The 27,699-nt window shown below is 37.9% G+C and overlaps 1 protein-coding gene across 1 annotated transcript in view; it reads right to left on the reverse strand.

Annotated features, from left to right (window-relative positions):
* Positions 1-27,699, reverse strand: part of SMYD3 (SET and MYND domain containing 3) — a 413,596-nt gene that overhangs the window by 385,520 nt on the left and 377 nt on the right. The window contains exons 2-4 of the mRNA XM_014528244.1: positions 15,121-15,228; positions 12,557-12,614; positions 9,860-9,996 (exon numbers count right to left, since the gene is read on the reverse strand). Of these exons, the coding sequence (XP_014383730.1) occupies positions 9,860-9,996; positions 12,557-12,614; positions 15,121-15,228 (303 nt within the window). The remainder of the gene's footprint in view (positions 1-9,859; positions 9,997-12,556; positions 12,615-15,120; positions 15,229-27,699) is intronic.

Here is a 27,699-nt window from a genome sequence, read left to right on the forward strand (position 1 = left end):
AAAAAAATTAAATAAATAAAAAGATGGTAAATGGAAGCGAAGAAAAAAACAACAACAAAGAATATTCTAATCCGGATCCTAATTCAACTGGTCCTAATGGAGCAACTCTGCATTAACTGCGCCTTGATAAATGCTTCATATACGTATCAAAACTAAAACTAAATACTAACTAAAACTTGAAATAGGGCCCACAATTGCCAAGTTCAGTCACACAAAGTTCCAATACTTTTCTGCCACTTAACAATATGTTTCTAAATTATCTGCCTATGCCATTAACAGCAGGTATAAAATTTAAGGTCAAATAAATAAATACCCATGAAGGATTTTCTTCTATATTGCATGTACATTCTATTCCATTACAAAATGTCTTGATCTGTAAATGCAATATTTATAGAATCATAGGGGAAAAAACAGATCCAACAATAGCTGGAAAACAAGACAGGCCCAAACTGAAGGCTCTTGAATAAATAATGACTTAATATTCAGTACTTCAAGGTTATGGAATCCAGATTTCAAAAAGCAGTTGGCTCCATTCAAATTCCATTTCAAGTGTCATTATTTTCACACAGAATTGTGGCAGCATCAGTTCAGATTTATTTGATATGAAAAACCTACCCTCCTCCACCCACCCTACCAGCGTTTTAGATTTGAATACATGCAGGAGAGAGGTGTGTAAACCATGACACACCACCTGTATGAAGGGTAACAGGAATCCTAATTAAGTAATGTAAAGCTTTGCCTATACCAGTACTTTCGTATTAGTGATAGAAATCTTATCAAATATTCTCATTTATCATACTCTGAATTTTGCTCCAGAGGCTTATAATAGCTCATAATTAGAGCTCCACTACAAAACTAACATAACACAGAATGCAGTTCGGAGGGAGGGGGGGAATCTGAAATCAAGAGAGCCAAGTTGAAGCTCTGGCTCCTTATTTAAAAACTGTGTGACCTTCAGCATCTCTTCATCTGCAGAAGAAAATAATAACTCAAAGGGCTATTGTAGGAAATAAATGTTGTATTTGTTACAGTATTTTGTGAGTAAAAAATTAAATAAAATTGGGGTAGTGTAGTACTAGGAACCTTGTGATAAATCCCTGAATTGTCCCTTGATTGACTGATGTAAGACAAATGCCAGAGTTAATACCACTGACTTCCTGGCTGAGTATGGGAGCAGTAGGAGGAGTAGGAGATGAAACCACATCTGCCAAGTATATAATACAGCAGTCCTGTTTGTAGCTGAGTTATCTGATGGTAGGATGCACACAATCATTAAACACAGCCATACAGCATCTCTGAGATTAAAACTCATCATTATAGAGACAACCTAATCTAGTTTCAAATGCTGATAAGAGTAATTCTATAGTATTACTCTTATTGTTATTATTCTTATTCTTATAAGTATTACTCTTATTCTATAGTATTAAGTAACTTATTCTTAATTTTCTGGCTTTATACGGTTAACTTACTATATAAGAAATAGAAGAGGGTGTGTGGGAAATGAGGAGATACTGGTCCAAGGGTACATACTTCCAGATGATAATTTCTGGGAATGTATTAGACAGCATGGTGATTAGAGCTAATGATACTGTACTATGTATTTAAAAGTTGCGAGATCTTAAATGTTCAAACCATTCATACACACAAAAAGAAATGTTATGTGATGTGATGAAGATGTTAGCTAACCCTACAGTTAGAATCCTTTTGCAATATATATCAAATCAACATTTTATACCTTAAACTTACACAGTATTATGTGTCAATTACATCTCAATAAAGCTGGAAAAGCATATACGGAATACATAGTGCCAAAAGCTGTTTGTAATATTAAGTTCTGTTTGCTTATCACGTTTTTACTTCAACTTAGAAGTTAGTTCTTGAATACTTTGGCATCAACTAACAGAAAGAGCATCAGAATGAGCTCAAAAGACCTAAATTTTAGCATTTTTCTTGTCACTAGGTGACTACATAACCGTCTCTGAGCCACAACTGAAGCATCATGGGAAGAGGAGAAGGAGTGAGGAACGGATTAGTTTCTGTGATCTTTTCAGCCTAAAATTATATGGTTCTGCTCTGCTTAAGGAAGGAATTGGATACCATGACTCCTCAGTTTCCAATCTAAGTGGGACCAGAGGAAATAAAGACAGATAACTAATAAAGACTATTCACACTCCCCAAATGATTGGCATAGAAAATACCAGTGACTACTGATTTTACAACAGGGAAAGGTCATCCTGGTTAGGTGGGTTTCACCAAAGATTTGAGTTGAAACTTTAAGAATAAACAGAATCTGGACAAAGGGTGGGGAAAGATATATTACAGACTTCCATATTATAACTACCAGGAATCCACAAACTCAAACTATGCTTTATATCATGTGGCCCTACCTTATACCCATGGCGACAACTCCTCTTCTCATAGAGTTTAACCCGGAATGAAATTCTTTCAGGGACAGGTAGCTCCAAGCTGTGCCTGAGCAGCCTGACAAACCGTTGAACCATTCTGATGATAAAGTTCTCCCAAACACGGAGCCACGATCAACTTGCTGATGTGACAAGGCTTTCTGCCCTTCCTTCATCAAACTTTATAAACGAGCACTTATCTAAATTATCTCTTTAAACACGTAGCATTAAGCACTGAAAATAAAAATGTCAATAACAACCGAGTCTTGCTGACAGTAGAGAGGCTATTTTCTCTCTGATCAGGACTCGCCTTTCTTTATCTGGCCTGCAGAAGCCATCTCCAAACTCGCCTGCTTGCCTTTATAATATACCAAATCTCCTTGTTTTCCACATCAAATAGCAATGTCTAATTTCTGCTGTCAAAAAAATCACTCTCTGCCCATTACAAAATTTAACAAAGCAGCTAATCACAATATTTTACTACTATTAATATTATAGCCTTTAAACATTTTTTTTGTCTCATGAGAGGTCCTCATTCACAACAGAAATAGTCAAGCCACAACGTAAAGTCTGAGGGCAATATCCGTAATCTAAGAAAATGATCTGAAAATCAAGCAAAAACTTTCTCAACCCGAGTTATATAGCCAAAATAATCCTACTAGAAAATTGTATCGTTACATCTCATTTCAAGGCAAAATAACATATAATACCTGTAGTTAAAAAAAAAACCAAAAACTAAAAACTAAAAATGATCATGGAAGACATTAATAAAGTATATATTTTCTTCTTTTTATTTCTTCCTAATCCTTAGTGAAACACTATATGTTTTTTACTATATCAATGAATTAAAACATTTTAAAGTTCTTGAATTAAATTTTCTTGGATTAAAAAAGAAAACTCAATAAACAATTATTGTGCACACAGTGTGCTTATTATAAATGTGATTGGCAACATAAAACTGTAGAACTAATGGTTTGTTAGAAGGTAATGGATAAAATATTTCCTATCCTTTTTTTTAAGTTAGAAAATCTTCTGATAGCTGACAGCGGTTCTCAACCTGTGGGTGGCGACCCCTTTGGTGGTTGAACGACCCTTTCACAGGGATCGCCTAAGACCATCCTGCATATCAGATATTTACATTACGATTCATAACAGTAGCAACATTACAGTTATGAAGTAGCAACGAAAATAATTTTATGGTTGGGTCACAACATGAGGAACTGTACTTAAAGGGCCAGAAGGTTGAGAACCACTGTGATAGCATATTCTATTTCCTACTGAACACAAAAAAGCCTCTGGCTTACAAATAATGATTTAAGGGTTGGCAAACAACGGCCCATCAGCTACATCTGACCCACCACCTCTTTCTGCACAGCCTACAGGCTAAGAATGCTTTCTTACATTTGTAAATACCTGGGAGAAAAATAAAAAGAAGGATATTTAAGCATAAGTGAAAATTATATATTAAAAAATCAATGTTCAGTATCTATAAACCAAGTTTTATTGAAACACAGCCATACCCGTTCACTTATATATTATCCTTGGGAGCTTCGGGCTATCATGGCAGAGTTAAGGAGTTGACACGGAGACCATAAACAGCCCTCTCACTCACTGTGCATTATAAAGCACGTGATGAAGTAGTAACTGACTTTTTCCTGTTGGCCTACAAAGCCTAAAATATTGACTATATATGAACTTTTACAGAAAAGGTTTGCTACCTCGGAACAATTAATATAATCATCCATCATTTCCCGAAGAATTTAGAAAAATGGCACCCCCTGTGATTCTGAGCTATCAACTAACTTACTAAATTTCGTCAATTTTATCATGATAAAGATTTCTTTTTACACAGTCTTGTATACTTACAGAAGTGTATTAATTTTCAAAAGTATTTAATAAAGTGTACGCCATAAAACTGCAAAGGGACAGTTTTCATGCATTCCTTCATTCAATTAATAATTAAGCACCTACTGCATGCAGTGAAGATTGCTAGTAATTCAAAATAAATAAACTGTCATTCCTGGCTCTAAGGAGGTCACATTCCAGTAGGGAGACGCAGTACTGGAGTAGAGGCTTTTGCCACTAAAGGGAAGGCCAGAGCAATGAAGGCAACCTCTACCTTTTCACAACGACATGTTGTCATTTAAAAACATCACCTCCATCTGAATTAATGGCAAGTTTCACACTCAAATAGATAAGGCAACAAGACTTAGCAAACACGTTTATCCATCAGTAGTTTTAATCAAAGCATTAGCCTTATATAAGTAATTAACCTTGACCAACACAGGAATAAATAAAAATGCTGATTAAGAATTTACTAATTATCCAACTTCAGAAGTTAACTGGCATCTGGTCTTTAACTATATGATAAACATACACCAACTCATCATAGGTTATTTACACATAAATGAAGAGAAATACTAACTGAATGGCAAGAGATGAAGAACATGATAAATAAACATCATCATTAAAAACACATGATTTGTTTTGTTTAGAAAGCCCAAGTGTCCTACAATTGTCACATAACTTAGAAGACCATTTGTGAGAATAATTGTCTCTTGAATCTACTCAGAGTTTCAATCTACTGTAATGAAGGAAAAACATATAAATCATAAATGCATCAGCATTTCATAATTAGAATGCCGGGTTCCGTGTGCAGTTAAGTATCTTGGCTGTTTGCCTGCTTTACGTAAAACCAGAAGAGAGGTGCAATCCAAATCACTAAGTCTTCTAGCAGCTGCTGAGAGCAGACAAGAGAGACGCTCACGCAGCAGCCACCTCCACGTATACAGATGCAGCTCCCGGTGACCGGAGGTTAGCAGTCCTGGGTGTCTGCTCGCTTTCAGTACTAAATATTTAATGGCATATTTCTCCTTAATAGAACCCAGGCACATCTGATCAGTCACTGGGATCACTTAGTAATGCAGTGAAAGTTATCATACTGCCTTTTCCCATCAAATTTGTAATTAGGTAATTCATCACTTTATTAATTCAAAAGATTGCTTTCTTTACTACTTTATAGCATGCTACAGTGGTGAAACCCAACTGAGCTGATCCACAAAAAGCTCTAAAATTTGGTCCTATATGAAACCCTGAAGCCCTCAAGTGGCAAATACACACACACACACCCCTGACCTTTCAAAACAATGAAGGTAATATTCTTCCCACAAATTAGCCTCCCACAACACGTAAGTAATAAAACACCAGCATATCCAGAATGAGAGAGCCAACAGAACTGAAATGTTAAGATTAATAACTGAACATATCATGAACTTGTTCTTGCTTTTTACTGAGGTACACCATTCTTCAGGAAATAAAAAAGGACAAAAACAGTTATTTAGTCATTTTTCCTCCATGTTGATATATATGCTCCACTAAAATTATGAGGTTATGGCAAAACATCATATAGATTATTTACTATCACTCTATGTCTAATGGCATATTCCACCCAAATGCAAGTATGTATCTCAATCAAAAATATCGTTACTCTTTCTTTTCATATTATAAATTAGCAAGATTCTTGATTTAATATATCCTCCATTGTTACTCTAGTGAAAAAAAGTCTCCAATAAAAAAGAATTTACCACTAATAAAACTGAATGTAAAATTTAAGTATCACTGTACCAAAATAAAACACCTTCTAAAATCCTCACTTTCAAAGCTATACAATCACAGTGTATATTGCAAAACCAGCTGCAACTCGTAGCATTAAAAATTAGAGTCTGGAGGTCACATATGTGCCCTAAAGAATAAAAATAACATGCTATCAGGAGAATTCTTACTTTGTTTGAAAGGAAAAGGGAGGCAACATCTTCCCAAATAGATGTGGAATTTCTAATCAAAAAATGCTGTGGCAGTTGTACCATTTTATGAAGTTAACAAGTACTTTGCTGGGCTCTGAAAACACCAACGATGACATGTTTTGTGATTAGGAGGTCACTTTTACTCTTGCTGCTTCCAATTTACGGTCTGTTTTTGAAACATTTTATGCAACTGGTTTATTTTCTGCTTTATTTTTCAGATCTTATCACATTTTGTGTCTACCAAATGCATTTTTAGAAAAGGAAGTTATAAGTTCAGAAAAAATAATTAAGTACATTTTTCTACAACCTATATTCTTTGCATAGAAAATAATCTCAAATCTAGGTCTACTGACATTAAGTTATAAATAACCATTACCAATTATCGATATAATAATTATCAATGTACACTCTGAGGGATGGAATAGAGAAATACTATACATTCCATGCCATTCCAGTGAATTATAGCAGGATAACTGAATAACTTTTATATTCAACTCCATCCTTTTAAGATGCATGTGTTAGAAACACTTTGCTCATACATTTCCTACATGACATCCCAAGGAACTACTCTGAAATCATGGAGCTGTCATGAGTGCAGGACACAGTATATGATTTCTGCCCACAATAGCTATGGGCTGAAACCAAGTCAGTTACTACGGGAAAGGTACTATATCCTGTTTGCAAAATTTCTTCTCAAACAAGATAGTCATTCTCAGCACTCAAGAGAAGCCAGCACTGGGCAAAACTGAGCAACCAACGGAGATTCTGATTTACAATCAGTCGCAGGCGGCACTCTAGATCAGCGGTCACCAACCACTGGTGGTCCATGAGGTCCGAAAGGTTGGCGACCGCTACGACACTGCAGTCTTACAGCAGCATATGAATAAAGCCGGCAGTAGAGGGCAGGAGTAGTAGCGCGAGGCACTTTAAGTACTTTTATCTGTGAAGTTGATTTTATTATTATTCCCATTTACAGATGGGGAGATTGAGGTTGAGAGCATTTCAATTACTTGCCTGAGAAAGCGATTTAACCACATAGTACTATTCAGTGCCCTGTGGAGAGTGGCTACAGTGTTTGGACAGGTTCAAGCCTCGGACTAATGTGAGGGCACAGTCCTCTCCTGGCAAAGCCACGTGCAGGTCCTAGCTTGAAGGGCAAAGCCCTCCCAGCACAATTATAACCAAAGGCTATGGTTGTGAGCTTGACCTTATGGTCCGAACCTGTGGGCCCAGGTGGCTGAGTGATGTAGGCTGCAGGAAGTGCGGCAAGTGCTGCCAAAACAAAGCTTGATAGGGTTCAGATGCATGTGATTGAGTAGATTCGAAACCCGGGAGAATATTGTAAACATCTTGACCATGCCCTTACTTTGCCTCGTGGGATCTGGCTATAAAATAAAGACTCAGGTTGCAGGCTGTGGCACTGTCTCTCCATCTGAGAGCAGCATCCCACCTAGCACCAGCTTTATTCTCTTGTCTGTCTTCTTTAATCCTTCACTGCCCACCATTCAGGTTCAGCCTTGGCCGTGCTGAGCGCGGCCCAGTGCCCCATTCAAATGTATCCTCTCTGTTCCTTTCTCCATTTTTAAGGTTTATATTATTCATATGTACATTTCCTATATTTGTAGTAAATGTTTAGAACTCAATCAATAGACTGAACCACTGCAATCGTCATGCCAAGATAAACCCATTTTGAAATATATCAGGAAATTGTGTTTGAAATAGAAGTAGAGGGGAAATATGGGATGAGAAGGAGGAGGTGATGGCAGAGATGGACACATAGTTCTCTTCCCTAACAATCCAGCAGAGTTGGCACACATGAATTTGGCCTCTATTTGTCATGAACATATAAATAACTGCATGTCTCCTGTGCTCTCACTAACAAGCATCTGCAATGCACATCCCACCCTTTGGCCACCTTCATTCGTGTCAGTAGCAACCATCACGCTCCTCCTACCTCATACCTTTATTTCCATCCAGGCACACCTCGCCCTCCCCTCAAGTAACACAATCTAAAAATAAAAAACTGCTCTGCAAATGAACCTTCAAGCAAATCACTTCAGTCTGTCCATCCAAACAGATGATCACCCACAGCACCCTCTCTATAGGAATTCTGGAGGTACTATTACCCTCACAAATTTTCTATTGCCAAAACGCAAAACCAGCATTTTAAACATCAAGCTTTTATTCAAAAGTTCTAAGTATAACTGCTATGTACTCCACAGGTGGCAGCTACCTTTCAGATCTGCAGAGGAGATCAATCTTTTTCTCAGCTCCCCGCAGTCCCAGCCACTTTTCTAGACCACTGTCTAGAACTGTTTCCCAGCACCACCCTCTCTCCTGGAATTCCAGCATCCACTTCTACTTCCTACGTGAAGTTCTCCTTGGTACCCTCTAGAAAAAGTTCTCACGCCTATGTCTCATGCTACTTAAATTTTACAGCCAGGCAACAAATTCGTAAGTGGAGAGGATATATTTATACAGCAAACCCCTACAATCTAAACCTCAAGTGCTCCTTTAAGACATAGCTTAAAGGAGTTCATCACCACCAAACCAGTATTACAAGAAATGTTAAAGGGACTTCTTTAAGAAGAAAATTTTTAAAAAATCAAAAATATAATAAAATGGCAATAACCACATACCTATGAATAATTACTTTAAATGTAAATGTATTAAATGCTCCAATCAAAATACATAGGTGGCTGAATGGATAAGAAAATGAGACCTTCGCATATGCTGCCTACAAGAGACTCACTTCAGAGAGGAACACATAGACTGAAAGTAAAGGGATGGGAAAAGATATTTCATGAAAATGGAAACAAACAAACAAAAAGGCTGGGGTAGCAGTACTTACTCCAGACTTTAAAACAAAGACTATAACAAGAGACAAAGAAGGACCCAGCAATTCCACTTCTGGGTATTTATCTGAAGAAACCCAAAACACAAATTCCCAAAGACACACACATCCATATGTCCACTGCAGCCTTACTTACAATAGCTAGGATATGGAAGCAACCTAAGTGCCCATCAGTCAATGTGTGGGTGAAGAAGTGGTGCATATATACAATGGAATATTAGTCAACCAAAAAAATGAAATCTTGCCATCGGCAACAACATGAATGGACTTGGAGGGTATTATGCTAAGTGACATAAGTCAAAGAAGACACAGACAACAGTATGGTGGACCAGATGCAAGGGGGGTAGGGGAGTAGTAAAGAGTAAAGGGGTTAAATATATGGTGACAGAAGAAGATTTGACTTTAGGTGATGGGCACACAATGCAATATACAGATGATGTATCATAGAATTGTACAGTCGAAACCTATATAATCTTATTAACCATTGTCACCCCAATAAATTTAATTTAAAAGCAGGCTGTATTACTGAAACACCATGACAGAACTAAATGAATGCAATGGCACAGTATGTCTTGAGAGCTGACAATGAACATACTGGGGTCATTAATAAGAATACTGAATAAAACATTAAAAGTAAATACCCTTTTTAATATAAGTAATACATTCTTTCATTCTCTACTCATTAAGGTAGGAGAGTGATATAAGACACGAAGGGTCCTGGATTTTCACGGATCAACAACAAAATAAAGAGTGAAGGGTTGATGTAGAGCATTAGCAAAAATACCAAACGTCACACTTACTTTTGCAAAGGCTTCAAAGATGTCAAAGGAAGGTGGCAGTTGAGAAACATCTTGTATTTCTCCTCTGATATAAAGTTGAAATGTCACTGCAAGTTGCCTGAGGCCCTCTTTCTTATCTTCAGTCAGTTTGTTAATATCTTTTTTAAAGAGAAAATAAATAGCACAATCACACAGTGAACTTTTAATGGATAATTTTCAGGTGTTCAAAGATAACTGTTAACTAGCTATTTCCTGCCCTAGATTCCATTCTGACAGAGAGCAAACACATATCTTTTTTATTTTTTGCCAACTACAAATCACGATACATACATTAGCAATTGAATTCTGCCAACGTTCATCTATACTATAAGATCAAACACTTATCAAAGCAAAATAAATACACATACAGATGAAAAATATTAGAAACAAAATCAGTAAAGATGTGTTACCACATTTTCTACATCATCCTGTACACATGTTCAAACATGATAAATACTTATTAAATCAGTGAATGTAAGCAGACTTTTCTATGAAACAATTTACAACAAGGTCATCTCCCGAGGGGCAGGGGGACAGAAAGTGAAAACTAAAAAGTTTAGCTGAAGCCCTAACCGGTTTGGCTCAGTGGATAGAGCGTCCGCCTGTAGACTGAAGGGTCCCGGGTTCGATTCCAGTCAAGGGCATATACCTGGGTTGCAGGCTTGATCCCCAGTAGGGGGTGTGCAGGAGGCAGCTGATCGATGTTTCTCTCTCATCGATGTTTCTAACTCTCTATCCCTCTCCCCTCCTCTCTGTGAAAAATCAATAAAATATATTTTAAAATATATATATGTATATATATTTAAAAATAGAAATAAAAAGTTCAGCTGAAGTTCAGAGTGGTAAAATTTGTTATCAGAAAGCACATCAACAAGAAAATATAGATCATCCAAAGAAATCTCAAGGTCAAATCATTTCTCAGTTGAATAAACAAGGTATGGTGCTACTTCAACTGAAACAGAAGGAAGTTCTACAGCCAATATCAGTTAATGTATATCATCAAGGAGTGTTAAGGTTAAGAATGCACAATTCAATTAATAAAGTTCGAGAGCATTTCACTTAAGGCAGTGTGTACAACACTGCTAGTGAGCAAGGCTAATGTTAATAGTGAAACTCATTCCAAGAGATGTTAATTACTTAGCAATAACATATCAAAAAAATGACTAATTAGTTCTCTGTTAAAACTAGAAAAGATACACCAGTTGAACTAGAGCATAACTCTGTTGATCATGTCAGATCTACATATTTTCTTTAAATTACTTGTTCAACAGAACAATTAACCCAGTTATTTATTTTCAAAACTGTGGGAAAACATATATAACATAAAATTTACCATCTTAACCATTTTTAACTATACAGTTCAGTAGTATCAAATACACTCACATTATTATGCAAAATCACCACTATCCGTTTCCATAATACTTTTCACCTTGTAAAACTGAAACTCTATACCCATTAAACAATAACTTCCCATTCAACCCTTCCCACAGCCCCTGCGAACCACCATTTTACTTTCTTTCTTCATGATCTGGAGTACTCTAAGTACTTCATATAAGTGGAATCATACAGTATTTGTCTTTCCGAGATTACCTTATTCCACTTAGTATAACATCCTCAAGACTCATCCATGTTGTAGCATATGTCAGAATTTCCTTCCTTTTTAACGCTGAATAATATTCCGTTGTGTATACATAACACATTTTGCTTATCTATTCATTCACTGATAGACATTTGGTTGCTTCCAAGCTTTAGCTATTGTGACTAATACTGCTATAAATACAGATGAATAAATATTTGCTTTCCATTATTTTGAGTGTATAACCAGAATCCAGGGACGTATGGTCATTATAGTTTTAATTTTTTGAGGCACCTCCATACTGTTTGCCATAGCAGCCATACCATCCTACATTCCTACCGTTCCAATTCCTCTACATCCTCGCCAACACTTGTTTTCTCTTTTTTTTTTCCCCTATAGTTGCCATCCTAATGGGGTGGGATGATTATCTCACTGTAATTTTGATCTGCATCTCTCTAATGATTGGTGATACTTAAATAATAATCTATTATCACTGGCAAGTGGGATCCCATCACCATAAATCTGTACCAGATTCACCTCCAACACAAATCTTCAACTGTGTAGCCAATTTACGCTATGAGCTCTGGCTACTTTTGCGTTGAAGTCATTCACAACCTCAATGAAGAGTGTCTGTGCCAACATGAAAGAAAAACACACCCTACATTTACTTAACATTCGGATCTGGAAAGCCTTTCACTGTTCCCAAGTAGCTCGGCCATCAGGAGAAGAGCAATGCTCAATGCTGTTAGAGAGCCTAAGTCATCTGTGTTTCGACCAGTGAACCTAAATGTTCCCTGGACACCAGGACCCCACCCTGTTCACATCAGTTTCCTGACATCAAAAAGAAAGCAAGAGTGGGAAGAAGAGAGTAGGGGAGGGAGAAACAGAAGAAAAATTATTTTGTCAACTGGACTAGGGGTTACATTCCCCTCACTGCCTAACCTGGCACTTTACAAACTCCTATATGGCCAAAGCTACCCAGAATAAATTAAATATGCGCATGTTAGATTTCCCTCACATAACAGAGAGACAAAATACAAAGCAATTCATCATCTCAGGAAATAAATGACAGGATTTTTTTATGCTGATAGATAATCACTTACTTGATTCCAGATCATAAAATGAGTAAAGTTTCTCCGATTCAGAGGGGGTTTCTTCCATCTATGAAGTAAAGGCGGAAAACACCAAAACAATTTCAAGTTTTCCAATATATAAATAAATATGTTTGAGTATCTTTAGACATTTAATGAAAGTCTATTTAAAAAGTAAAATTCTATCCAGTATATTCCTTCTCTTCACCACTTTCTTACAGTTCAATTATTTAATCAGTAACAACTTTAAAATAAGAGCTGTGACTTAACCACCAGCTTAATTTCCAAATGTAAAACTCTTTTACAAGATTTCATACTTTTATTTTTTTCCACAGTTCTATCCATACAATTTGTATCACTGTAAGAATTTTATTACAAATTATCATAAAAAAGCAAAGATGGATCAATAAAAATAAGAATGTACTACAAACTGTACAACCTTGGACAAGATGCTTAACCTTGAGTGAAGAGAAATCAATTTTGTTATCTGGAACATAAGAGTAATAACAGCAGCTGATTCACAGGACTGTTGTGGATGTGAAATAAGGTATATCAGGTAAAGTGATTACCACAAGGCCTGGAGATAGAAAGTACTCTATGGAAAGTAACTATTTCACAACTAGAGGCCCGTGCATGAAATTCGTGCACTTGGCGGGGGAAGGGGGGGTGGGGGGGGCGCCCCTTAGCCCAGCCTGCACCCTCTTGTAGTCCAGGAGCCCTTGGGGAATGTCTGACAGCTTAGGCCCACTCCCCGCCTAAGCTGTCATTCGGACATCCTTAGCGCTGCTGTAGAAACAGGAGAGGCTCCTGCCACCACCGCTGTGCTCACCAGCCATGAGCCCAGCTTCTGGCTGATCGGCGCTCCCCCTGTGGGAGTGCACTGACACCAGGTGGCAGCTCCTGCATTGGAGCTGGTGGTCAGTGCGCATCACAGTGACCAGTCATTCTGCTATAGGGCCAAAACGGCTCTCCAACATCCCCTGAGGGGTCCCAGATTGCGAGAGGGTGCAGTCCAGGCTGAAGGACCCCACCTGTGCACGTTCGGGGCCGGGGAGGGACGAGGGAGGATGGCCAGCCAGGGAGGAACCATGGGAGGGATCCAGGGCGTCTCCGGCCTGTCTCGCTCAGTCCTGATCAGCTGGACCCCAGCAGCAAGCTAACCTACCAGTAGGAGTGTCTGCCCCCTGATGGTCAGTACATGTCATAGTGAGTGGTCGACCAGTCGACTGTCTGATCCATGGTGGTCAGTGCACGTCACAGCGAGCCAGTTGAGTGGCATTAGCATATCATTAGCATATTACGCTTTGATTGGTTGAATGGACGACCAGATGACTGGACACTTAGCATATTAGGCTTTTATTATATAGGATTGCATCCTTTTTTATTTTGATTCAGTAGATCAGGGGTGGTGACTGAGAACTAGGACCTTCGGTGATTCTGAAGCAACCCATTTCTGCTCTAAAAGTGGTTGTCTATCTGTTTAATATTAATAAAGTAGAAAAAAGTTCACACTCAAATATAACAGTGATTAAACTTTTAATATCCAGTGGTTAAAGAAATGCATAATGATAAAACTTGCTCTAAATTTATTAATGCTTTGAAATAAATTTGTAAGTTTTAACACAATGTACACATAGTAGTAAATATGTATGTTGCATATTCAGTCCAAAGACAATGCCCATTTGGTATTGCAAATCCTTTTTTAAATTAAGATGTAACTGAAATATAACATTGCATTAGTTTTATGTATATAATCATACTTTTACATTCTTAAATACCCCTATAAAATTTCATAGCCAAAAAAAAAAAAGTCCATACAAAACGGGAGAGAACAGAGCTGGAGCTTGCAATAACTTGAGAGATACTCATGCTAAAGGCTGACCCCAAAAATCTGGAAGGTGTCACCAGAGGGGGATGTCACAGAATCCACTAGTTGTTTTGGCAGAGCAAGGAAAAGAACTGAAGACACAATTTCACTGAATGTTGACTGTAAATAAAAAAATAAGTACTCTTCCATGTAAGATTAATTATCATAAAATTAAAATCTCAGTTGAAGAGACAACAAGAATTATATACATACCCTGTGCATTAGTTCACAGTAGAAAAGTAATAAAGGCAACATAACAGATTCTACTAACATCTAATGTGACAAATACAGGACCTCCTGTCTCCAGTCCCAGGAGATCACACCCAGGGCCTTCAAAGAGGGGCCGTGCATGTCATTACCACCACTGATGCTGTGACTGATAGGAAAACAGCAAGCTGTTGACTTAAGACACGCCCTGTAATAATCCACCTTCTACTTTCATATGGATTTAAATTCAGCCTAAAATAAGAATAATACATGTGTCCTGTCATCCCATCCAGGAAGAGGTCCCCAGGTTCAATTCCCCGTCAAGACACATGCCCTGGTTGCGGGCTCCATCCTAAATAGGGGCGTGCAGGAGGCAGCCAATCGATGTTTCTCTCCCTCTCTCAAATCAATAAAAACGTATTTTTTTAAAGAATAATATATGCAAATGTGAGTGCTTTTGTTAAATTAAAAATCAAGAATATTTCACAAGTTCTCTACTCACAAGTTTGACAACAACTCTGCCAAGAAGTCGGACGGAATCGGGAGGATATCTGGGTTTGCAGCTTTTAAGGCATTTGCATTCCCGCTTGTGGTCTGGCCAAGCTTTCTTCTGTTAAGGTAAGAGTGGGGAGAGCACACAAGACATAAAAATTTAACTTTCATTTACACTGGTTTGGGAGCTATCAACATTAATTTCAACCGCCTAAATATCACTTCAAAATAGGAAATGAAAGCAATATGCTCCACGACTCAGTCTTCACCAAGTATGCAGTTACCCGGCTTGGGCACTGAGAGCTTCTGCTTCACCTCTTCCTTTCATTTCCCCCGCCCCCATTATTACCTGGCTGGTGGAGTCCAAACAAAGAATCATTACGACTTACTCAATAATTCATAAGATGGTCTTTTACAGATTAAACAGGATGCAATAGTAGACAGTGACTTTGAATATAAAAAGAAAATACACTCCAAATTAGAAAAGAAAACACATGGTTCAGGAAAATCAAAACAGAGTAGACAGCCTTCTGCATTTTCTGCTACTATAGTGAGCACAGACATATGAGGAGAGCTAACATCACAAAAAATATAAAACCTCTGTGTTTTTTAAGATAACATAGAAAAGGGGTTGTTAGCTAAAATGATCAAATGTCCTGTTTGCCCAGGAATGTCTTATTTATGTTGTCCTTATTAATAGTGCCCCTTTTCATTCAGAGAATGTAGTGTGGGTGATAAATTAGAAGGCCACTTAACCCAGGATCCTAGCCACGTGCTGGTGTGGCTGAAGAGAAGAGACCAGTGAGCCAGTCACCAATGTTGCAACACTCGGGACGAGAGGGCTACAGGGAAGGGCATTCTCTCTCCGAGTCTTGGATCAGAAATGCCACGGCTCCCCTCGTGGATTACATCCACATGGAAAGAAATGCCAGGCTACCTAATAGTTAGCCCTGGTGGAGGAGAGACAGCTACACCAAACGTCCAGTATGTTCTATTTCCCCAACGAGAGTTGGAAGTCCCATCACGGACATGCCCGATGCTCACAACACTTCTTATTTCAGAAATTGTAGGTCTGCTTCCCAGCTTCTGGGCCTAAAAATCTCCTAGAAGGAACTCTCTCTTTTCCACTTGCAGCACAAACATGCAGCACAACCAAAAATTTCACAAAAGCTGCAGCTACTTTGAAACTGACTCGGATTCAAGTTCAAGCCAGCATTTTGCTCAGAAAGGCTACCCCTACCAAGCTGTTGGGGGAAGCCGTGTCTGCTGCTACTTCCTCATCACCCCAATCCCGGAGACATCGTTTACAAGGGGTACATCACTTCTGTCATCAACTCTACTCAGGGTTACCTCACTTCATTCCCTCACACCCACTACAGCAATGCTCTTAATGGGATGCTTGTAATCTTTTTTCTTAGTATGTATACTTCTCCCTTCTAAACAAGACTGGGCTGCTTCAAAGTAAAGATGTATATAAAATAAGGTTGTGAAACTGGAAACAAAAAATGTTAAAATTATGAAAAAAGTACTATAGCATTTACTTCATATTCCACAGTGTGCCACACACATGACCACGCAATTAAAAAAGATTTTATTTTCACAATAATCCAAAAGGTAGATCCTTATATTATAGATGAGGAAAGGGAAGCTCGATAGCAGGGAGCTAACTAATGAGCTACATAAACATGAAAGGGGAGAGGAAAGATCCTTAGTATGCTAAGCATGAGAGCTAAATAATTACTGTGCTGGGAGCCACATTTATTTGAGTTGCCTTACAGGCAAGGAAAAAAAAAAGCATAATAGCTTATCTAATTCTCACTCGACAGAAAAGAAAAACGCATAGTTCCAAGCAGTGAAAACCAAGCGGTAAATCACAGGAGGAACTCATTCTGAGAGAGCTAATCAACATACTGGACAATGTCTGCAACAATAGTTTACAACTACAATGGCCTTTCCTACCGCCACTTCTCATGTCAGTCCTCACTAACAGGCATCATATGAAAACATAACTCAGTGGGGGAAAAGTTTCTATTGTTCAGGGGGCTAGTCCTGGAATAGCAATTAGCAATTGCCAACATGTGTAAGATCCCTAAAAAATTATGGCTCCATTGTCAAATAAGATTGAAAACCACAACATAATAAAGACCCTGCTGGGAGATTCAAAATACTACGTTTAGCTTCCTAGAAGTTCTAAAAAGCTCTGCATTAAAGAAACTTGTATGTATTAGTTAACACAGTTTCCCATAATTGTAACTGCCATCCTGTGGATGTTCAACTGGTAGAGACTGACTCAGATAAACCATTGTGCTTTCTTTCCTTCATCTGGTCTTGGAATGAGAGTGGGTTCGGCAGTCAAATCAAATCTCATTCGCAATGAGAGAAAACCAGGGTGCTGATGCTTCTGACTGCCGACTGAAGAGAGAACCATAACTGGTGGGAAAGTTTTCGTTTGTGTTAGACGTCAAGAAGCCTGACAGGTGCCCTCAGTGGACTGGCTGTGTGGGCCGGAGTGAGCCACACGGGGCCAGGGGGTCTCTGAGAGAGCGAGCTCCTTGGGCTCTGTTCAAAGCCGGAGGAACTGTCAGCTGAAAAAGGGCTGCCCCTCCTAAAGGAAGGCTGAGACACAGCTTCTAATCAATACTGAACTACAAAGGCTCACTCATTGCTCCTTTGGTAAAACCTCCAGCTTTGAGCAGCTCAGCTCACCAGAGTGAAGTAACTACAAAATGTACCCCTAGGTAATGAACCAATTGATCTGTTAGATGGCATTTTTAAACATCCAAATGTTTGAGAATTCTTATCAAAAACAATTTAGGACTTTAGCATAATTAATATTGAGCTTTCATTTCTCAACAATTAGAAACTAGACATTATGTTTCTCAAGGCTATTCCTAGATCACTGCATGAAAACATCAGACAACATATTTTTCTTCCCACTCACTTTGGCAAGAAAGATACTCATTCTTTTCATCTAAAAGCCAAATCAGATCGATATAAATATTATATTATAAACAATCACATTACTTGAAATTGGTCTGTAATATAGTGTCAGCTTTACAGCCTACTCCATTTCTTACCATGATATTAAAATCCATGTTTTTACAACATTAATTGTTAGGACTTATTGTTCACCATCACTTCTTAATAAGGCTTACTAACGGACGCATACCAAGGAAAGACTTACAACAAAATCTTTGAAGTTACTGCATTTGACTTTGAATCAAAACCCCACAATCACACAAAAACATTAGGCATCATCTTCACTCTACAAACTTTAACCTGGGTCTAGAACTCAATGGCACATTATAACAGACCATGAAATCTGCCAGTTTCTCAAACAATCTTCTTGATTTTACTTTTTCCTGTTTTCTTCCATTACTGCAAATACAGGATGTAATTAAGATTTTGTTCACAATACAGCTGTAATGTTTTCTGTTCTCGTAGTTCAAAATTAACAATGGTGTACAATAAGCACAAGTTAGCATAAAAGATAAAGGAAATTAAAATATTGTGTTAAGAAACCAAGACAATGGGAGACAAGAGTTTAGGTGGAAAAGAAGGAAATAAAAGACATTTATGACTCAATTCCATTTTTCAGTACATGCATGACAAAAACAACTTCAGACTCTATATACAGGGTGGGGCAAAAGCAGGTTTACAGCTGTGCATATGTAAAACACAAAGCTTATTTTTGTATTATTTTTTATTAACTAGAGGCCCAGTGCACGAAATTCATGCAGAGGGGGGATGTCAGGGGTCCCTCAGCCCGGCCTGCACTCTGGGCACCCTCTCGCAATCTGGGACCCCTCGGGGGATGTCTGACTGCCAGTTTAGCATATTACACTTTTATTATTATTCTTAAACTGGCAGTCAGACATCTCTCTCGCAATCCAGGATCGCTGGCTCCTAACCACTCGCCTGCCTGATCACCCCTACCCCACTCTGCCTGCCTGCCTGATTGCCCCTAACCACTCGCCTGCCTGCCTCATCGTCCCTAACCACTCACCTGGCTGCCTCATCGCCCCTAACCACTCTGCCTGCCTGGCTCATTGCCACTAACTGCTCACTTGCCTGCCTGATCACCCCTAACCACTCTGCCTGCCTGCCTCATCACCCCTAACTGATCCCCTGCCTGCCTGATTGCCCCTAACCACTCTGCATGCCTGCCTGATCGCCCCTAACTGCTCACCTGCCTGCCTGATCACCCCTAACCACCTCTGCCTCGGCCCCCTGCCCACCGCGGCGGCCGCCACTGCCTCGCCCCCGCGGCTTCATCTGGAAGGTCGTCCGGAAGGACATCCAGAAGGTCATTTGGCTGTCCGGTCTAATTAGCATATTACACTTTTATTTTTATAGATTATTGTATTATTTTCTATACTAACAACTGTAAACATACTTTTGTCCCACCCTGTATTTTCATATATTGTTACCGTATTTATATTGATTCAGAACATAAACTAACTAAACCAGTGCTTCCCAACAGGGATAATCCTGGGGTTCTTTGGGAAATGTATGGGGTACTTTTTATAATGGTGCTTGAGGAGTACATTGGGCACTTAGTGGCCAGGAACCAGAGATGCGGGACATCCTGTGCAGAGCAGTTCCAGACAATGAAGAACTCTTCCAAATCCAACATGACTTTTAAATGTTCAGACATTTATGCCTAGACATAACCTCCTTTCATATATATAAACAAAAAGCGTGTTTTTAACATAGTCTTAATAGCACTGAATTTTCTAGGTAAATCAAGGAAAGACTGTTTTAAGAACTTTAGCTAAAGTTATTCAATATTTCATAAAAGTATACCACAAAGGCACCACCATTCATAGTGTCTGCATTACTAATAAAACACATTTTCTGATCTGCATTTTGTACTTCCCTTTTCACAGCGATCATGTGCATGTACATGACTTCTTAGTTGTCTTCTAGTCTAGTCACGCCTGAGCATTTACATACTAAAATACACATTGTTTAATTATAAGTTATTTTCATTCTCTCTCTCCTTTATGTTCCACTTATGGAATTATACCGATACTGAATTCTGAAAATAGGTAACTATTAGATTATATTACCTATGAAATTTCATTTCAAGAGTGTAGAGAGTATAATAAAAATTATTACAGAAAGGTGGAATTGGGTCTGAGAGAGCAGAAAATCCCAGATCTAGAACAATGCTACACAGTTACACACACCACACACATACAGAAAAAATATTTTTTAAATACCAGGCCTAACCAGATATTCTAACCGATGAGATAGGAGCAGGTTCTGAATCACTTTCAATCACTGTGGGGCTTCTATCTGTAGCTAGGCTGAAAAACCACTGAGCTAGACTAAACTAAAAAGGAGGTCATTCTATATGTTAAATAGACGAAACAACAAAACACTATTCTAAACTTATCATTGAACTATCGCACTATGGCATTAACATCTTATAATGTTGAGGTGAGGAAGATGTTTCTAAGCAGGACATAAAACCCAGAAACCATAAAAGAAAAGATGTACATATTAAACTACATAAAAAATAAATCACTTTTGTACATCAGAAGGAGAAAACCTAATACCATACACAAGATTGAAAGATATAGTACAAACAAGAAAAACAAAATGTAAAACATATATGTAGACAATGCTAAAGGTATCTAAAATGCAAGGTCTTACAAAATAACTAAGAAAAGGATGAATATTTCAATTTTAAAAAGAGAAAGAAAGGTAAAGGACATAAGAAAAGCATGCCTAAGAAAGAAAAAACGAACAAAAAATAGAAACCACACCAATGACCAAAGAAATGCTAGCAGAAATTGGATAACATAGGTGACCCACTAATTTAGCAAAGTTGAATGAAACTGACAACATTTAGAAATGTCTAGGCTATGTATAGGGAAGTGGGACCATAACCTTATTGGTAGAATTGTAAGTTTCTCCTACTTTATGACGGGTTTTTGGTAATGAATATCAAAATTTTTAGTGTGCATATTGTTGGCACAGAAGTAACATTTATAATGCAATCAATCCAAACATTTTTCCCTTTTTATTAAATTTATTGGGGTGACACTGGTTAACCAAATTATACAGGTTCCAGGTGCACAATTCTTCAACACATCATCTGTACACCATATGGTATGTTCACCACCTCAAGTCATGATTTTAAGAATACTCATGGTAAATTTGTTTAACATACTGAAAAACTGGTAAAAATTTTTCCAACTTTTCCTAAAAAAAATTAAAAAGGCTGTTTCTGCCTTTCTCCTTATATTTTCCCATACTGTTTGAATTTGTACAAATATCATGTATCATATTTATAAGTAAAAGCAAATTATCCTATGTCTAGTAACTGTGATTTGGGGAGAAGCATTTTTATATGAAAGAAAAGGCAAAATTACTGTTTAATAAACACAGCTTTTTAATGATTATTTTGGAAAACCTATAATTCAAAGAATGGTTTACATGTTTTAATACTTAAAAAACACTTCAGTGAATTCTTTTGGTGATACCAATGAAATCTTTTGTAATGTAAAGACTCAGTAAATGGTTTTAACAATTTAGCTTTGTTTATGTTTGGTTTCCTTAAATAAGTGTACTACCAATTACATGCATTTTGCATGTAGCAGGTGTTCAATAGATCTCATAATTTATTCTAGAACTAGTACCATTTAGGAGGTGTAATTTTCTGTATACTTATCATCAATTATTTGAAATTAAGGCCATCCAAAAAGTAAAAGGACAGTAAACCGTTTAACAATTATCTTTAAACAATGTGTCTTGACCTTGATTGCTTGATTACAAAAGGAGAGAATGATGTGATGTTACACTAGAAACAGAAAATTTACTTTTTCCTTCTTACTCAAAACAACCTTTGCACATTCACCTAACATTCCCTCCCTCCTTGGATACAGCTCAATAACACACTTAAACACTGATAAACATTAGGTTTTGGTTGGAATAAAAACTCAATTTTGAGCAGTTTATTATCGTAGTGGTTGAAAAACGAGAAAGGTCAGCACATATTGAATCTGTTTGGGTAAGAAGAACATCTAATTCATGACCTGGGCACAGCAGACATTTATTCAGTAAGAGGAGTGGACTCAATAACCCGTAAGGCAGCCTCCCGATAATTAAAATCTACAGTTTTGTAATATCCATCCCAACAAATATCTGAATGCATCAGAATAGGTTAGAAACCTACCCATGTTAGCTTTACATGGAAGTGAAAATTCGTAATGGTATTTTCCTCAGATGCTGGGTCACTAAGGATGGAGAAACTGGCTTAAAATACATTACAAATTATTTTAAGCCAGCTTATTCAACAATTCCACCTGTGATTAATAATTACCAATTATTAATAATTAATAACTGAACACCTATGTAAAAACGTGTCGTGATTTTTTTTTCACCACATCTGCAAGAATCACTCTATTCACAAGCAACAAGCTACAGAGGTTTCCTACGGGCAAAACTTAGGAGAGGTGAGTTGCCATGCAACTCACATGGAAAAAGGACCCAACAGTTTTTCATTCACTTACAGACCACTTAATAGCAAGTAAATAATATCTCCTTCTTTATGCCTCAAATGTAATCCAACACTGAATTACAAGTTGACAGATAAAGACCTGAAAAGCTGGAATCTGGGAAACGGAAATGGGAAAGCTAAGCAGGCTGTCTAACAAGCCGCGCTGACTGACAGGTATTGATTAAAATCTTACATGAAATCTCCTTCGAGCATGCTGGAGACCTGGTGACAGACATGAGACGTATCGCCTTAAAAGCTACGGAGAGCTGTATCACATGTAGAGCGAGAGCACCTTCCCACTAACCTTACTCAAAGCAGACAGGTCGGGCCAAATATAAAGGGGTGAGGCAGCAGGATGGTCACAGGGCACGAAGTTGACGGAAGAGAAGAAACAAGAATCAATTCTTACTTCTTAGGAAAATGGTTAATGAGAAGGCAAATAGTAAGAAAGAACTTCAGTGCCCCAAACTCAGTCAACCATCATCTAGTGCAGGGTGCAGGTCCAATCCATTCTGCCAGTTGTTCTCATAAAGTTTTCCTGAAACAGAGCCACACTCAGTTTCACTCACTCATTTCTGACTGTGACAACAGAACTGAGTACTTATGACAAAAAATCTTATGGCCCACAAAGACTAAAATACTTATTATCCAGCCCTTCGACAGAAAGTTTGCCAAGCACACTGATCTGGTGAGAGACCACATCAAGACGGAATGAGCTCGCTGATACATTTTATCTGAAAGGACAAAATAAATCCCTCACGTCTGCGGACTTCTAATCTTTGAAAGAAACTTCCGTGCCAGGTTACTGTCCATGCCGGGTTCCAGCTGAACATGGCAGGTGAGGGCGTGCCTTTCATCTCCCCAACACAAGTAACGACCAAGTGTTTAACTCCCAAAGAGAACTAGAGGGGCCATCAATGGCTGAGAGGGTTAATCTAGTTTCTGTAAGTCAGAACGTGGGGGCAGGAGGACAGACTGCAGACACAGGGCGAAGAGGCCACCTCAGAGGGCAGCTGCCTTCAAAGTCTGGTGCTCAGGAGGAAGGAGAGCTGCAGATGGCGTCTCAAGGAATTATCAATGTACAGGTGCCGACTGCAGGCACAGGAGTAATGGGGTCACTTGCCAGACAAATGGAGAATGAGAGAAGAAAATCTCAGATCCCCAGACATCTTTTAAAAATATCTTTTTATTGACTTCAGAGAGGAAGGGAGAGGGAGAGAGAGATAGAAACATCAATGATGAGAGAGAATCACTGATTGGCTGCCTCCTGCACACCCCCCACCGGGGATCAAGCCCACAACCCGGGCATGTGCCCTGACCGGGAATAGAACCATGACCTCCTGGTTCATAGGTCAATGCTCAACCACTGAGCCACGCCAGCCAGGCAATCCCCAAACATTTTTAGAAGTAAAAAATTTAAATAGGATCAAGTAATTTTAACCTTAATACAGTATTACATATGAAGTCAACTTCTCCACAGAACACTCTGCATGTCCTATCAGTCTAAAGCCTGGCATAGAGCTGTTTATGAAGTAAGCAAAGGGCTTGTCTTTCTTCATTATCCCCACTTTGGTGTGATATTCTAGAAATCAAGTCATTAAATCACTCTATTCAGTGCTTACTAGGATGGGATTCATCAAAAATGAATCAAATCATTCTACAACTAAGCATAAAATACAAACCCAAAAATATGATTCACATTTTTAAAGAGGCCTATAATTATCAACATAAAAGAGCCTCCCTCTGCTAATATAGTACTTTTTAAAGGCGTATAAATTGCAATTTGACGCAATACCCAGATGCTTATTTTGCTCAGCAATTAATTCAATTAAAAATGTGCATATTATGAATCATATTAAATCCAGCCAAGATGAAATAATTTGAAAATTTATTTGAAATTGATTTACTTACTATCAATATTTCAAATTTTAAGAATGCTGTTTTATAGGAAAACTTCACCTGCTCCTCCCCTTTGGTCTCATAATCATCTGTGATGCTCTGATCATGCTAATACAGAAATAAGACTGGCTCCCATACCTAACCCCTCTATACACATGACGCCTCATACGAAGGCATACACAGAGGAGTGCAAAGGCACTGATGAGAAAATACTTTGGCCAATATCAGAAACAGTGCTGTACACAGCGGTAAACATATCCCTGTATGTGTACACTATATCCGCCACTCCCAACCCGCACACAGAGATCACCTCTGGAAGCAGAAGTAGAAATGGTGGAAAGAAGCTGGGGGAAGACTTTTCCTTTTTACTGGGCATTATTTTATGTTGTGTTGATTTTTATAATGAAATTTATTCTTATATTGCTCATGTTCAAAAACAAAAGGTGAAAACCAATTCCATCCTTGTGGGCACAAGGGACATTACACCCCGTAATACCTCAATAGCCCCTCATAAACAACTCATTGATGGCATCGCCCCACACATCACATGCTCAGCTAGTGAACCAAAGTTACGTCCCCCTGGGGAAAACATATTATAGGTTTTATGCTACCAACTCACATCCTCTCTATCAATCTCCACTCCCAGTGCTTGTGCCTCCTGTTCATTACTGTTCATAGTTCAGTCTGTCAGTTTAATTTTGGGCTGCTTTGTAGGTATCCACAATAATTACAATATTTAATGCTGTTCCTTAAGGTTGAGCTAAACAGAGCAGTTTAAATGCATATGTTCTGGCCAATCTTTGACTCCCGTCCCACCTCTACACACTTCTCGGCCCCCACACACATATAAGCGTATGCACTCACTGGTGTTAGATAAGGTATCTTTCATCATACTAGGTCATTTCCCATTACCTCCTGCAGTATATCTGATGGCGACATTATTATTGATGCTACAGTAAACAGCTAATATATGTGGTAAAAATACATGGACTATCATGAATCAAAATGACATATCCACCCACCACACTCCCTCTACTCATTCTAATCGGATAACGGGGGTTTTCTTCATTGTACTGCAAAAGGAGAAGGTAACTTGGGGGAAAAAATTCATGAAAATGGAGGAAAATCAAAGTAAAAACGTTTAGGCGATTAAGAACAGAAAGGAAGTTCATCTAAAACAGTGGTTCTCAACCTGTGGGTCGTGACCCCTTTGGGGGTCAAACAACCCTTTCACAGGGGTCGCCTAAAACCATCGGAAAACACATATATAATTACATATTATTTTGTGATTAATCACTATGCTTTAATTATGTTCAATTTGTAACAATGAAATTGGGGGTCACAACATGAGGAACTGTATTAAACGGTCGCGGCATTAGGAAGGTTGAGAACCACTGATCTAAAAGATTTGTGTCAAGTAAAATGTGAATTCATCAATTCTATATGTCATATTCTTAACCTGAAGTCCCCTGACACATGCAGCTCTGTTTCATATGAATAAATCAGCTAAAACATCACCATAAAACAGTCTTTCTAGAATTTATTTTGTAGAAAAAGCATGGGTTTGTTTTCATGTTTTCCTTTTGTTATTACTATTGCTAATTATCTTACCTAAATCTGGTATCTTTCTAACTTTGACAGAATTTTTGGTTTATAAAATGAGGTAAAAATAATTTAATTTTTTTCAGATTCCCTATTTTTATTAGGAAGGTGTTATTTCTAACCTTTTATTTCTATGTATTTAGCTTTGTGTTCCTTGGGAATAGAGTGCATCCTTATTACAAAATAAAATAAGACAAAAATCCAGAAGATAAAGGAAAACACAAAAGAAAAAGGGAAATAATACCTAATTAGAATGTTAGAGCAAGAATAAAATTTAGGAATAGAAGAGAAATTAAAAGTCTAAATTCTAACTGCCTCAGTTCATTTCCCAAACTCCAGAGCTTACTAGCTCTAGGACATTTGGTAAGCTGCTTGTTATCCTATAGCTAGTAAGTTTCCTTATTAATAATATGAGCATAATAATAGTGACCAACCCTCCCAATATTCCTGTAAAAGTAAATAGAATAAAACTGAAATATGAGCTCTTACTAGTAGTACAGTTTAGAAAGGTGAGGCCCAGAAGTTTAAGTGTTTTCTCCAGGATAATTTAACTAGCTAATGGCAGAATTGTCATTAAAATGTGGGTCCTCTGAGTTTTTTGTACGTTTTGGTTTCTTTCCCATTAAGACCACTCTGGAGAAATTACTTTCACGAGAGAAAGTGAAACAGCAGAAAGTCCCTCAGATAAGCGTGGCCTAGATTTTAAAGAAGGAAAAGAAGAAGCTTGAGGGGGAGGTACATGTGCATACACAGAACAGACACACACAAACACACATACACACACCCCACACACAGCAAAATAAGAAGCAAAAAGGATGGGTGGAGGGTGGGAGCAAGTGACACAGACGGAAAACTTCCAATTAGACTTTTTATTATGACACAATTCATTAGAGCTTAATTACATTTATTACATAATTAATCAGAAGGTTAGAAGTAAAGGTCATGTTGAATGTTAATTACACATCCTTTAAAGAATTCCAAATATGTTAACAGCAGTACTTTCATAGACTGTCAGTTGTTATAAATTAACTCAAACTCTTGGAAGGCAATTTGCCATTATCTTTAAAAATTCAAAATGCATATATCCTTTTACTAATCAATACAACTGAGAAGAAGTTATCCTACAGATTAATTTGTGGAAGTGTGCAAAACTGTGCACAAAAGGATGCCCCGTACATTAATGGCATTGGGGAACATGGGAAATGTTTAAGCATTCATTAATGGGAAAATTATGATTGTGGTGTATTCATAATGGAAAAAGTGGGATGATACCAAGAGTTCCTCCAGATAGACTATTAAATGAAAAACAAAATCAAGGTAGACAGGAATTTGCCAAATAATCTTTATCTGTGTTTTTTTTTTAAATAAAGGATATAGATACATGAATATGTTTACACAGAAAATGCTACAAAGACACTTAACAGTAGTCATCTCTGGGAAACAGGATTGAGGTCAGGAGGACAAGAAGATGGAGAGGAGTAAAAATTTAATTTTATTTATATATATATATCTCCATCCTATGTAACTTTTTACCATAAACACACACACACACACACACACACACACACACATATATAT

This window comes from Myotis brandtii, unplaced genomic scaffold (assembly GCF_000412655.1).
Source record: "Myotis brandtii unplaced genomic scaffold, ASM41265v1 scaffold627, whole genome shotgun sequence".
Lineage (NCBI taxonomy): Eukaryota > Metazoa > Chordata > Mammalia > Chiroptera > Vespertilionidae > Myotis > Myotis brandtii.